Genomic DNA, 13,296 nt, shown 5'->3' with positions numbered 1-13,296 from the left:
AAACCTTGAATATGATTTATATCTGCTAATGGGTCCCAGTTTCTGCCCAGTGCTGAGTATCCAGGCAATGTATAATGTCATTTTTAAACTCCCACTCAATGCTCATACCCCTAGGCCCTCTCTTTTGGATGTCCGAGTCCAGGTGTGTCTCTCCCTGTATTCAGGGCATTCACTGGCCAGCTCCCTGCTCAGTAACACCCAATCACAAAAGGTAAGTCTTGGTGCATATACTAGATGTGTAACATGGAAAGACTGTTTTTTATTTTTACAGCATAGTAATTGATTTTTCCTGATGCTGCTCTTTTAAAGTTAGGCTCCTGGTGAGTGACCAAAATCCCTTCCTTTGTCTGTGTGTGAGAAACAGAGATTTAAAATGACATATCCTGCATGCAGTTAATGCTAGCTGCTGTTCCAAGCACCTAGGTGGGAAGAGGTTGTGTGAGTGAAATTCATTGCTCTTCCAGGAGGAGGTCTGAAAAGGGTGTGGGGGGTGCTATTATCTGTTCAAATACCTTTGAACACTGTTAAGAGCATAAAATAATGGAAGATAGCAGGCGTTCAGACTTCTCTATAACTCACCGCTGCCATGCTGACTGACTTGCAGGGGGCTCTGTAAACAAAGCAGAGTCTGACAGACACACACACACACACCACCCAGTGTATGGTCATGCCAGCCACACACCTGTCTGAGTTTATGTCAATCCAGGTAGTACTGTCCCAATAGTCCATTTAAGGACTGCTGAAGTGCCTAGATTGACTGTGCCTAAGAAGGGTTGCTGTGACATTTTGAAACAGTGGGACTAGTTTTGACATTATGACATGGATGCTCACGAAAACTCTTTGGCTGGTTGGCCAGTGGCAGCCAGAGCGGCCAAACAGTCAATCTGATTTTCAGTCATTCATGGATGCACTCAAAACTGGCCGCCCTAAAGAGGTCTTTTGAAAATTCTCTTGTGAAGGACACCAGATCTAGTAGTGAAATGCAGATATTCCTGGCTCCCTGTGCTGTGCTCAAACTGCACCTTCCTCTCTACACTTTTCTCTCTATCTGCTCCCAAAAGACAGGGCTGCTCTGATAAAATTCAGATTCCCAATCGCACACTCCAGATTTTCGTTGGATTAGGGTGAAACCACCTTTATACCAGCCCTCTCACTTCGCTCCTTTGTTGTTGTGAGTGGGCAGAGTTTGGACATATGTAAGAATCTTACTCTCCGAAAGGCTCCAAGAGCAAGACTCTTACACATTTCAATACCCTATCTGCTCATAACAACAGGGGAGACAAGCAGAGCAGAGGGAGAGCATTCATAAGGTCACACAGAGTGAAAAACACAACACAGCTGGGAAATCTAATTTTAGGCTTATGACCCTGGGTACTTGGGCCGTGTCCCTCAAACACGACTGATAAGGTTCTGCGAGTTTTCATAATTAGTTAGTTGAGAAATACATGCTGGGAGTCAATTGATTTGTCTGACATTTGTCACGGTTACAGAGCTAGCTGCACGACAGACCTCTTCTTATGCCTCTCTGAGTGCACCCCCCACTGGTAGGAGGCCTCATACCTCGACCTCCCTGGAATGAAATCACACCATTCTCCCACTCACAGACCAGGTTCTTGGTTACAGCAGCCGGGGAGTCCTTACCCCCAACAGGTCTGAGTGGGTTTGAGTACCTGTGGTTCCTCCTTTTGATATCTTGTGGCCAGTGGAGAATACAGTGACACCAAATGGCTTTCTTAAACTAAAATATTGTTTAACCTTAACTGTGGGAAAATGGCAAACTATAGGAGAAGAGTTTAAAACAGTAACAAGCTGTACACAGCTTTATCTTTCGTAAAGGCTTAGGCAGGCCTCTCTTACCCCAGTCTCCTAATCTCTGGGCTCTGGGTGTCAGTTTGTTCTCCAACAGTCTCTCTCTGCTCTGTCCTTGTGGGCTGTTCTTTGTTCCAGTTTTCCTGTGTTTGCAAGCTGGAACCCTTCTCCCCTTTGCCAAGCTAGACTGTTGAGCTCAATTGGGTGTTAGAGGTAAAACGTCAAAGCAAATATCACCTTCATGGTCTCTTAAGTATCTGAAGCCATTGTCCCCTTTTCTGCATATGTGCAGTCAACCTCTGATTTAACTAACCCTTTTTAATCTAGACAATAACCCCCTTAACAACAATCAGATAGAACATATTATAGCCCTAAGTTAGAAATGTACTCTGTCACAGCATTCACCCCTCTCCGTTCAAAGCCCAGCTTTCCCCTTCCCCTTACAAAGCCCAAAGGCTGCATTGGAACCTGTGGTATCTAGGAGGGACAGGATCAAACCTGCTCAAGGCACAGGCAGGCAGTGGCTGCTGTTCAAGTTTATGGGAAGAAAAACAGCTTCTGCCTTTTCATGTACCGTACACAGGAATCCCCAGTCATTGGGTCTTCATAAATGCATCAATACAGATGAATAGAGTGACTTACCTTAGGGACAGCCTAACCAGAGCCAGCGTGGAGCTCAGCTACCCAGCATCCAGAGGCTCCTATTGGGCTGTTCCCCTCGTACCCTCATGAACAGAGCTATTACAAGGGTGGGCATAGTGGGATTTGTGCAATCCTTCTGCAAAGTGGCGAATTCTACCTATTTTTCAGTGTCTCCTGTGATTGTATGCACTGTTTACAGCTTTCTGCACTCGCTAAAATTTCCCCTGAAGCACTGGTTGAGAACTAGGAGGATTATGTTAAGATTTTCTTTCAGTCAGTAATGTATAACTTGAGAAAGGATTGTGATGGTTCTCGGGGTATCCAGGGCTTTGAGTCATCTCATTACCTCCTACCATTAGCCAGAGGGAGTCTTGCCTCTGGTGACTGGGTGTTAGCTAGCTGCTTTTCAGCCTCTCAAGCATTCCCCTCTGGACTATACCACACCTGAGAAGTGCAGCCCAGTTCCTGAGTCCCCTTGTGATACCCAGCCCCTGCCACTGGCTGCTCACAGAAATCCCTGATCCTCTGCCCCCACAGGAGCAGTGTGGCCAAGTTTACCAGTTTTACCCTAAATCATAGGCGCTGACTCTGTGAGTGGCTCTGTGGGAGGTGCTGACTCTTCCCCCACCTCCTCCCCTGAGCGCGCCCCCGCATCCCCGCTCCTCCCCTACCTCCCAGCGCTTCCCACCCAGCCGCCACCAAACAGCTGTTTGGCTGCTCTGGGAAGGAGGGGGAGGAGTGGGAACATGGCATGCTCAGAGGAGGAGGAGGAGGCGGGGAAGAGGTGGGGCTGGGGCAGGGATTTGGGGAAGGAGTCAGAATAGGGGCAGGGAGGGGGAGGACTTGGGGCAGGGATTTTCACAAAAGGGTCGGAAAGGGGGTGAGGAAGAGGCGAGGCCTCATGGAAGGGGTGGAGTTGGGACAGGGACAGGGGCAGAGGCAAGTCGGTGCCTATACCCTAAATCACCACTCCTGTAGAATGCACAGCACCTGTGAGCTCTTATAATAAAACGAAAGAAGGTTTATTTAAGAAAGAATACAGGTTCCACTAGAAACAAGAGAGGGTGATGGAAATACAAAACAAAATCGTAAAATGTGAATTGGGTCTACCCTTCTTAATAGTTACTTTCCTATCTAATACGGTAGATTTTCTCCCCAAAGTTCAGTCTGTTGCAGAGCTTCACAGGAACCACAGTCCAATCTTTCATGAAACAGCCCTGCTCAACAAGCCCTGCACCCTCTCCATGTTGGGATGGGATATACCAAAATAGTCTTTTGTCTTTATTCACAGATAGGGTGATAGTCTGTGTGTTGCAATGTTCCTTTTTACCTTCAAGTTGTCTTTGATGGTTTTCCATTGAATTTTCTGAGATGGGGCCAGGGTAGACACTTGAACAGTACATTACATAATTGGCCAGTCAGGGAGAGATGACAACTCCCGAGCCACCTTGAATGGGCCATTACCAGGACATAAGATCCCCTGGTGACTCACTTTCACTCCAAGTCCGTAAGGGAAAAATTTTTAGTAGAGTCATATTATTCCGTAAATATTACCCATACACACATCTCTCACAATGATCACAAGTACTGATAACTTACAAGCTTTCAATAACAACAAGGAGTCTGGTGGCACCTTAGAGACTAACAGATTTATTTGGGCATAAGCTTTCGTGGGTAAAAAAACTCACTTCTTCAGGTTTTTTACCCACGAAAGCTTATGCCCAAATAAATCTGTTAGTCTTTAAGGTGCCACTGTTGTTTTTGTGGATATAGACTAACACGATATTTGACACCATGCAAAGCTTTCAATAGAGACCTCCTATGCAACCCTTCATATATAGATACCATGAAAGTGATGTGTTGGGGTAGTGAGTTTGTCAGGGCTGAGACAGGAGCTGCTTTATAAAGAGCAGTGAACCCTTTGCCCATTGTCACCAATAGGCATCTGTACATTATCCCGAGGATTCTTAACAAAATAGGACCTATCCTAACAGCTCAGCTTATGCTGTTGTGCAGTATTGTCCCAGCGGATTACCTTTCTTCATTTAGCACCCAGAGGATCCAATGAAAATCAGGGCCCATTGTGCATGGCCACTATATTAAAGAGCTTACAATCTGTTAGTTTTAGCAGGTGCAGCATTGACCCACCTATGACTACATAAGACGTTACTGAAGGGACATAACAAGCACCTTTTACACATTGTCTACAACAAGATTGCTTCTTCTGATAAACCAGTGTACTCTATTACAATCATTTTCAGACAAAATATTGAGTATAAATGCAGTTCTTCTTAGGCCTGGTCTACACTAAGAAGGGGGGTCGAACTAGGGTACGCAAATTCAGCTACGTTAATAGCGTAGCTGAATTCGAAGTACCCTAGTTCGACCTACTTACCTGTCCAGACGCGGCGGGGTCAAACTCCGTGGCTCCCCCGTCGACTCCGCCACCGCCGTTTGCAGTGGTGGAGTACCGGAGTCAACCGCAGCGCTTCCGGAGTTCGAACTATCACATCTAGATCAGACGCGATAGTTCGAACTCCGAGAAGTCGAACTCACCGCGTCGACCGGGAAGGTAAGTGTAAACGTACCCTTAGACTGAATTTGATCATCTAGTTATATCTGCTCCCATGCTGTTAGCATATTGTGTTTGTGACTATGAAAGGTCAAAGCCTGAGGTCCAGCTTCAATGCAGAGTGTGATGCATTATCCCTGGGGCTGGCAATTTCTATAACACAATTTGCTCATTTATCTCTGGCAGGGATTTTCAAGGATTTCAATCTTTTGTCCAAATCTTCTGAACCAGAACTATGCCTGATCCAAACACTTCCTGGGTTAGGTGGGGTTCAAAATCCAAACCCAGTGTAGCTGCACAGTTTTGCAAATGACCTCTGTGCTTATAAAGATTTGGAACCTCAAACTGCAATACCTCAAAGTTTGAGGGTGTTCTAAACCTGGATCCAAATGTTGCTGGTGGTGATGTATGCTTTAGCAATATAGAAGGCTGGATGTGTAGATGGATGTATATATAAATGACAATTAAAAGTTTGATATGAGATGGTAGTTAGGAGATCAAGGTGGCTAGGTAAAAGCAAATGAACTTTTGATTTTTTTCCTTCACTGCCTAAAAAGTATAAATAAATAAAAACTTCAACAGTTCTGCTTGTTGCTTTCAGGTTACCGCATGAGATTAGGATCTAGCACAGACAAAAAGGATTCAGGTCGCCTTCATGTTGATTTCGCTCAGGCAAGAGATGACTTTTATGAATGGGAATGCAAACAAAGAATGCTGGCCAGAGAAGAACGTCATAGGCGTAAAATGGAAGAAGACAGACTACGACCTCCCTCTCCTCCGGCAATAATGCATTATTCTGAACACGAAGCTACTTTGCTGGCTGAAAAATTGAAAGGTAATGGACATTTTTTTTCCACTGTATTATATTCTAAGAGCAGAAGCCACCCAGATGTAAGAACATTGATAAAGAAATCCCATCATAATAGTGCTGCTGATTTCTCTCTAATATGCTCTTTTATTTGCCCTCTTCCTTCATCCCTCTGCTGCTGATGTTGTCACCATTATAATATGTACATACCTTTCAGTATGTGTCCCTCTGGCATTTTTATTTTAACAATTTAATTTAAACATTCAGAAGTCTTTTGAATGGTTTTTTTCTGCTTTTTTACGTCAAGGTATATAGTACATGAGCAGGGAATCCATGAGCAGCATATGAGATCCACCTTGGATAAGGGGAGTCTTTCATGTGACATAATTATCCATCTTGGAGAAGGCACTCTTAATGCCACAATTTCTTATATACATTGTTCACATGTAGGAACCAATTCTACAGCTCTTACTCATGTTGAGTCGTACTGGGCTTACGCTGAACTCAACTATTGAACTACTTACGGGAGTATACTGTTCTGTGCAAGTTCTTAGACTGCTCTCATCATGGAGTGCCTTTCAGTAGTTAATTAAGTGCTGTGACTAATATCTGTCACAGGTAGTTCATTCTTACATCCTCTCCCCAGGGAAAGAATAGTGTGTGCTGTGTAGTTGTTTGATTTTTATTTTTGTAGGGTTTTTTGTTTGTTTGTGTATATAGAGATATATATACATGTGCTGAGTAAGTACTAGTCAAGGTCAGACTTGAAGATTTGGACCCATAATAATTACTTAACATGTGAATCATCATAAAGATATAAACATTTTAAAGCAAATGGCTCCTCTCATCTCTCGGTTTCTTTTCCATTAGGCTTCTAGCAACTGGGATTAGTATCCTTTCCCCAGAGCAGAGGCCAAAAATGTTACCTCTGCAGCGTGTCAGCTCACAAGAAAATATGATTCTTGCCACTGTTTTCTTCCATTGTAACTATTCAGATTAGACTTGGAATATCTTGCTGTCAGCACACTGGCATACTGTGCTAACTGTGACACACACATTTGGAAAGCAGGATAAGAATAGCACACAGTGTGCTCCTGCATCTTTGGAGATTATTGCAGAGATGCACCCTACTATCTCTGGGAGCATAGTGCTAGCCACACAGAGCTGTATCACAGGTGGATCAAGGACACAAATCTAATTCATGTTTGGGATTAAATGCAGATAACTAGGAAATCACAATGATAGGTGGCATGGTTAAAAATCACACACACAAAACAAAGTCGGGCAGCGTAAATGGTAAGGTTCCAACAGCATAAGCATGACAACCTGTGGGCTGGCTAGTGTGTGGCCTGCACAAATGTGCATGTCCATGTCCCTGCAGGGGCTCTCCTCTGCTGAACAAGTAGAGAACTGCACCACCTGGGTCAGCTGAAGTAAACACACAGAGTTGGGTTTCATCATTATACTGAAGATATTGATGTCCATGCTCGCTCACTAATCCATCCCAAGGACTCATAGACACCGTACACAAGAGGGTAGAGGAATAGAATGCTGTGGTGCCCCACATGAAAGAGACACCCTGGGACAAATAATACATTGGCTAGTACGACCCTGTGGCTTCTTAAAAACAGGAATGGAGCAACACAAGAGAAACATCATCTATCCCTGCTAGAGACCATAGACGCATCACCAGAGCCTCACAATCTGTGTATGGTATTGAAAGCAGCTGGCAGAACTAAAATCAGCCTGGATGCTTGATCTTCGTCCAGATCCAAGAGCTGAGCTAGACCAACATATCTACTGCAGTTTCCATACGGTATCCAGGCTGGAATCAAGGTTAACTGGAACCAAAGAAATCGTAGGCTCGGGATGTTACCAGATTTGCTTTGCCACAATAGTCTTAACAATTTTTTGCCCAAAAAGGGAAGTTTAAAACGAGTCTGTTGTTAGGGAAGATTGTCCTCCATGAAAGATGGACTGTTGAGCAGAGATCTCACAATTGCTTTCATAAGGACAGCTGTTACCATGCCCTCCCAAAGCATGGCACTGACACCATCAATAATGAACCCAGTGCTTCTACACTAACTTTCATCACACAAGGTTTACAACTGCTGCAGTAGCTCCAGAGCCTCACTGAACAATACTGGCTAAAATTCAAGCAAAGAAATTTAACATCTCCCCACATCCAAAAAAACCCACCCTCAGATACTGCTCTGCAACCACAGAGGCAGACAGTTTGGTCTGGATTCAAGCATTTTTCTATCATCGAAGTACCCATGGAAATTCCTGACAACAAAGAAAATCTGACTTGATAACTGAGTGGAGACAACCCGGATTCACTAGACCATCCACACACAGCCCAGGCTAGCTTTGCTGCTTACATATTTGTAGATTCTATAATGGAGGTTCCAAAAAATCTTTCCTTGTCTTATGCACAACCCCAGCATAAGACATCAACAAATCATTGTACTCCGCCAGACTTGGCATGAAAACTCTGCCTCCATTATTTCAAACATCTTCGCACTTGTTTCATGTGTTGCAGTTTTTCTGGTGTACCATTGACCACTGAGGAAAAAGTCTGGTAAGAGGGTATAAAAGCTACTGTGTGATTGGCTGAAGACAAAAGTTCATGTAAAATCCTATCAGGCAAGGTGATAGAGTGAGCTGTTTGGCTAAATAGTATTCTGCCTCTGTGCCATCTTGAACTATATTAGTTCCATTAGCCACTGAACTTGGATGGTTAAAACAGATCAGAAGGGGCAACGGTCAGTCTATGACAAGGGTGCCACTTCCACATACACATATACACCCCAGTCTCGAAGCCCTGCTTGAACACAAGGTCCAGAAGTTGGCCAGGTGCAAGAGTTATCAGAAATCAACCAGGATACTCCCCTGGTAAAGTGGATCTTAGTGGGGTAGGCCTTCATCCAGCAGCGGACTGAAAATGGCTGATTAAAGAAAAACAAAGAGAATTCACCTATGACATCTTGACCTAACCCAAAAGAATTATCTGCTTAGACATCAATCACCGTCAGTGATTCTTTCAGTACCAGGAGTCTCAGTCCGCTCAATCAGACCATCATGGTTAGTGGAGCAATGGGGGTTTTTGTACAAGTCCCCTCTTAATCCCATCCTGGAACTCACATGCAAAAGAGAGACAGTCAACTGGACCCAGTTCTGGAATGATAGACCACCTACATTTAAGGCCGGGTGCAAATATGACGGCAACTACTACTTCCTGACTCAACGCTACTTCCTGACTCTCCTTTGTTTTATGCTGAACTGAATACCCAGTTGGAGACAGCTGAGCCAACACAGGCTTTGTAGAGTCATCCAAACAGGTTTCAGTCAGAGGCCTCATCCTTTATTCAGTCATGGTTGTTTGGAACTTTATTAGCCATATAGACAATGCATATGATCTTGCAGTATGGACTGACAAGCCTGATCCCGATCATCTGATGCCCAAATTCCTGAGAGAAAACTTCAGGCAAAACCAGTGGACCAAAATTGCACATTTCAACCCATGCTCATTATGCTTAAAACTTGATATTATATTATCATGCCTGGTCTTCCTCTGCCATCCACAAAAAAAGGCTCAGAGATCTAAAGGACTCGGCTCTTTTTAAGCAGTCTCTTCCCTCCACCTCCCTCCCCCTGAGACCGCTCTACCCATAGCACATAGTCATTTATCACTCTTGGCCATCCTAAGGAATATGAGTAGAATTCTTTTTAATGGACCTAATATTTAAAAAAATGCAAATATATACATAAAATGTTCTTTTTCTTTCTTTCTTTCTTTCTTTCTTTCTTTCTTTCTTTCTTTCTTTCTTCTAGCAATGCTGCCTTTTTCTAGGCCCGAGATTAGAGATTATAATTTTGCAATGGCAAGTATGTTCTCATAAACACAAATTGCTGCTGCTCATGTTAAGGATCTAGCCTGCAATGGGAGGAGCAACCTCATCTCCTGCTGTGCAAAACATTTAAAACATCGGATTTGCCATGTGGAACAGACCAATGGTCCATCTCATCTACTATCCTGTTTCTGACAGTGGCCAATGCCAGATGCCTCTGAGAAAAAGCATAAAACCTCATAATGCACGTAACTGTGTATTACTGTACCATGAGGGGATATTTCTTCCTGACCCCAGCTTGTGATCAGTTTATGCTCTGGAACATGAGAATTGATATCCCTTTTACTTCTTAACATAACTAGTGTAACTGAAAGTCATTTTTCTCCTATAAAATGACTTTCTGTTGCAATGCTACTTGGCAGGCATGCGGGGTATTCAAAATATTTGTTTGCTACATTTTCAATAGAGGCCAGAATTGCCATTTAAGAGACCAGTAGGTGAAAAGGTATTCCAAGAAATGCTCAAGGTGCCCTTCAGAGTATGACTAAGAGATTCTCTTTGAGTCCCTTGTTTTTGTTTATCAAGAAGAGAGTATTTGAGCTTTTTTCAGATACAACCACTAGTTTCACCAGCATTGTTTCACCACTTTGAGATTTAAGCTACTTTCATTGCAAGATGCTTGCCCTGTCTTGCATAGCTAGTGCTATGATGAGATTTCAAAGACTGCTGCTGTAATCAACTCTTTTTTGCTTGTATGGGTCTTTGTTGAAAATCAGGGCCTCTTTGCCTTGCTATAAGAAGTTCAAAACAGCTGTAAACACTTTGCCATTACCATTATGCACTCTTTCAAAGACAATATCCAGATTTGTAGTCTAGTGCTGTCACTACTAAGTGTTTGTCCTCTGGTTTATCTGCTCCTATAGCATCTGAAACAGTAAACTGTTCCATGTTCAAAGATACAGGGTTGGATTGTTCTCCGCACTACCCTCCCTTTTACATGACTCTAACAGTGCAAAGGGGCCATAAACTCAGTGTAATTTACTCCCACTTCAAAGTCCCTTTACATTGCCACAGCAATGTTAAGAGGCACTGGTGCAAATCAAATTCAGGCTTTTGGACTTCAGGCATGGCTTGAGTCAGGGCTGCTGAATCTACACTTTGGTTTTCTGTGCTTGCTCCTCCATGGCATCTACTAATGCCAGTGGGAGGGACATATCCCACCTTATGCCCTATTTTGAGGGGCAAAAGTGGCACTACTCTACTCAAACTGTGTCCACAGTTTAAAATCCCAAACTCCTGTCATCTCACTATAGTTACTGAGTGATTTACTAAACTGATAAGCAGTGAAGTAGTTAACAATCCTGATAATAAAAGTGACATCTTTAGGCTGTAGAGTTAGCCTATTTTGATGAAAAGGGGCAGGCATCCAGATGGTTCCACAAAAGCAGAGGTATGAGAGGGAACATTGTTTGACCTTCATTTCCAGTCCCTATATCAGTTCATATTTGGAATTAGATCCCTTTGGAATAAACAAGGACTAGAAAAAATATTTTTAAAATTAAAGTTTAAATTATGCAGAAACTCATGCATCTACCAAGGGAGAGATCTAGTAAAGAGACCACTGTGATCCAGCTCAATCAATCACTCTCTTTATTTGCATTCTAGGACAGACAGTGAATAACATTTTTCTTTTAGAGATCCTCAGAGCCCTGAAAATTCCACTCCCTACTTTCTTTTCCCTGCAAAACCCTTTCCTGCTGGCAGATGAAGGCTGGGCGTTTTTATTTCCACAGAGTGCCTGATGTTAACCAGCACTTGCTTTGATCAGAAGGGATTTCAAAGAGTTTCCTCTCTCTAAGTGCCTATGTTGCCTTCAACACATCTGTCTATCTATCCATCTGGTCAGCTTTCACCATGGCATCTAAGTGCGACATCTAACATCTGACACATTGCCAACATCTTGTGGCTGGAGAACCTGAGTCTGAGCTCAGGGGTCAAATTTGCTTCCACAACACTAAGACTGGTTGCTTACACTTTTCCTGCACTGTTCTACATTGATAGCAGCAGTATACAGAGATACTTCTTGCTCTGGTGACAAGTTCATTTGCATCCTTATTTTTTCTTTAGTCCATTGATCACAGCCTGAGCCAACATGGATAGAACCCATATATACCACAGTAACAGCCTTTGCTAAGGCATTTACTATGTTGGCAATATCTGTCACAAAGAAACCAACTTTAATCTGGTTGTCAGAATCCTGTGTAATATATGTAGCCCTTTTTCCTGGGTCCAACACGTGAAAAGAGCTGAGATTTGAACAAGAGGGAAAGCAGTGGCAGGATTATTAGAATGAAATGAGCATCAAAGTGCTGATATGATAGACAAGAGGATGAAGAATGTATGCTCATCCATGTATCCGAGATAATGATAAAATATCCAGACCTGCGGTGGTGGTTTGATGAAATTTTCAACCCCCTTTCTGAGGCACACTCATGCATCCTAGGTAGCAGTCCATGTCCTTGCTGAAATGTGGTAATGAGTTGGCAGATAGTTAAGGAAATCATGCATTTCTACATTGGAGCATGGCTGTAGATCAGAATCCATCATGCGAGGGTATTGGGGATACACTACTTATTTTAGCAAGCGGGGGAGGGATAGCTCAGTGGTTTGAGCATTGGCCTGCTAAACCCAGGGTGGTTGTGAGTTCAATCCTTGAGGGGGCCACTTAGGGATCTGGGGCAAAAATTGGTCCTGCTAGTGAAGGCAGGGGGCTGGACTCAATGACCTTTCAAGGTCCCTTCCAGTTCTAGGAGATTGGTATATCTCCAATTATTACCTTTTTTTAATATCATCAGATAGTGTGTTATGAAAATGTGGCGCCCATAACCACTTGTTTGTTGTACCTCTTTCCCCTGGTCTATATCTTTTAGATTTTGAGATCTTAGCACATTATAGGTGCTACTATAAATAAATAATTAATAATCAGTCCTCCCAATCAGATGTATTGTTGCTGCATAAAAAGCTATGAGAACAGATATTTGGGACCACATTTTCATGCATGCGTATGACTATTCATGCAATTTTGTGCCCACAACAATGAAGTCCCAGCTAAAGATACGCTCAGTATGTTGACCTTCTTTCTTTATGTGGATGCTGCTCTAACAGGTACATTGGAACAAATCATTTTAATCTGTATGCATGTGACATTTAGGTTCCAAAGTGGAGCTTTGAACACCATGAGATTCCTAATTCAAGCTCATCTTTACCTAATAGTATCATCTTCACAAAACACTTATTGCAAAGAGGCCATTTTAAAATACTGTGTCTGTCTTATTTGCTGCAGGTAGTCAAGCAGTCTTACTGTCTAATGAAGGCATCTCACCAAATCTCAATATCTGCTTTAAACTATTTTATAGGAAGGGAACATAAACATCTGTAAGACATGAACATTATTCTATTATTTACCTCCCTTTTATATGCAGTGTCTTATTCTGAGCACAGCAAAGTAATCCACCTGCTTTTCCATTTAAAAAAAAATAGAATTTGCAAAATTCAGAAGCTGCATCTATGCCAGGTACTGTATTATCCCCCTGAAGAGAGAACAGATTGGAAAT

At 42.9% G+C, this 13,296-nt stretch overlaps 1 protein-coding gene across 9 annotated transcripts in view; it reads left to right on the top strand.

Annotated features, from left to right (window-relative positions):
• The window catches only part of ENOX1 (ecto-NOX disulfide-thiol exchanger 1), a 495,678-nt gene that overhangs the window by 351,979 nt on the left and 130,403 nt on the right, over window positions 1–13,296 (top strand). For all 9 annotated transcript variants that reach the window (XM_045012813.1, XM_045012820.1, XM_045012827.1 and 6 more), the window contains one exon: window positions 5,625–5,858. In XM_045012813.1, the coding sequence (XP_044868748.1) occupies window positions 5,625–5,858 (234 nt within the window). The remainder of the gene's footprint in view (window positions 1–5,624; window positions 5,859–13,296) is intronic.

Source organism: Mauremys mutica, chromosome 1 (assembly GCF_020497125.1).
Source record: "Mauremys mutica isolate MM-2020 ecotype Southern chromosome 1, ASM2049712v1, whole genome shotgun sequence".
In the NCBI taxonomy this organism is placed as follows: domain Eukaryota; kingdom Metazoa; phylum Chordata; order Testudines; family Geoemydidae; genus Mauremys; species Mauremys mutica.
This window is presented reverse-complemented; position numbering and strand designations above follow the sequence as displayed.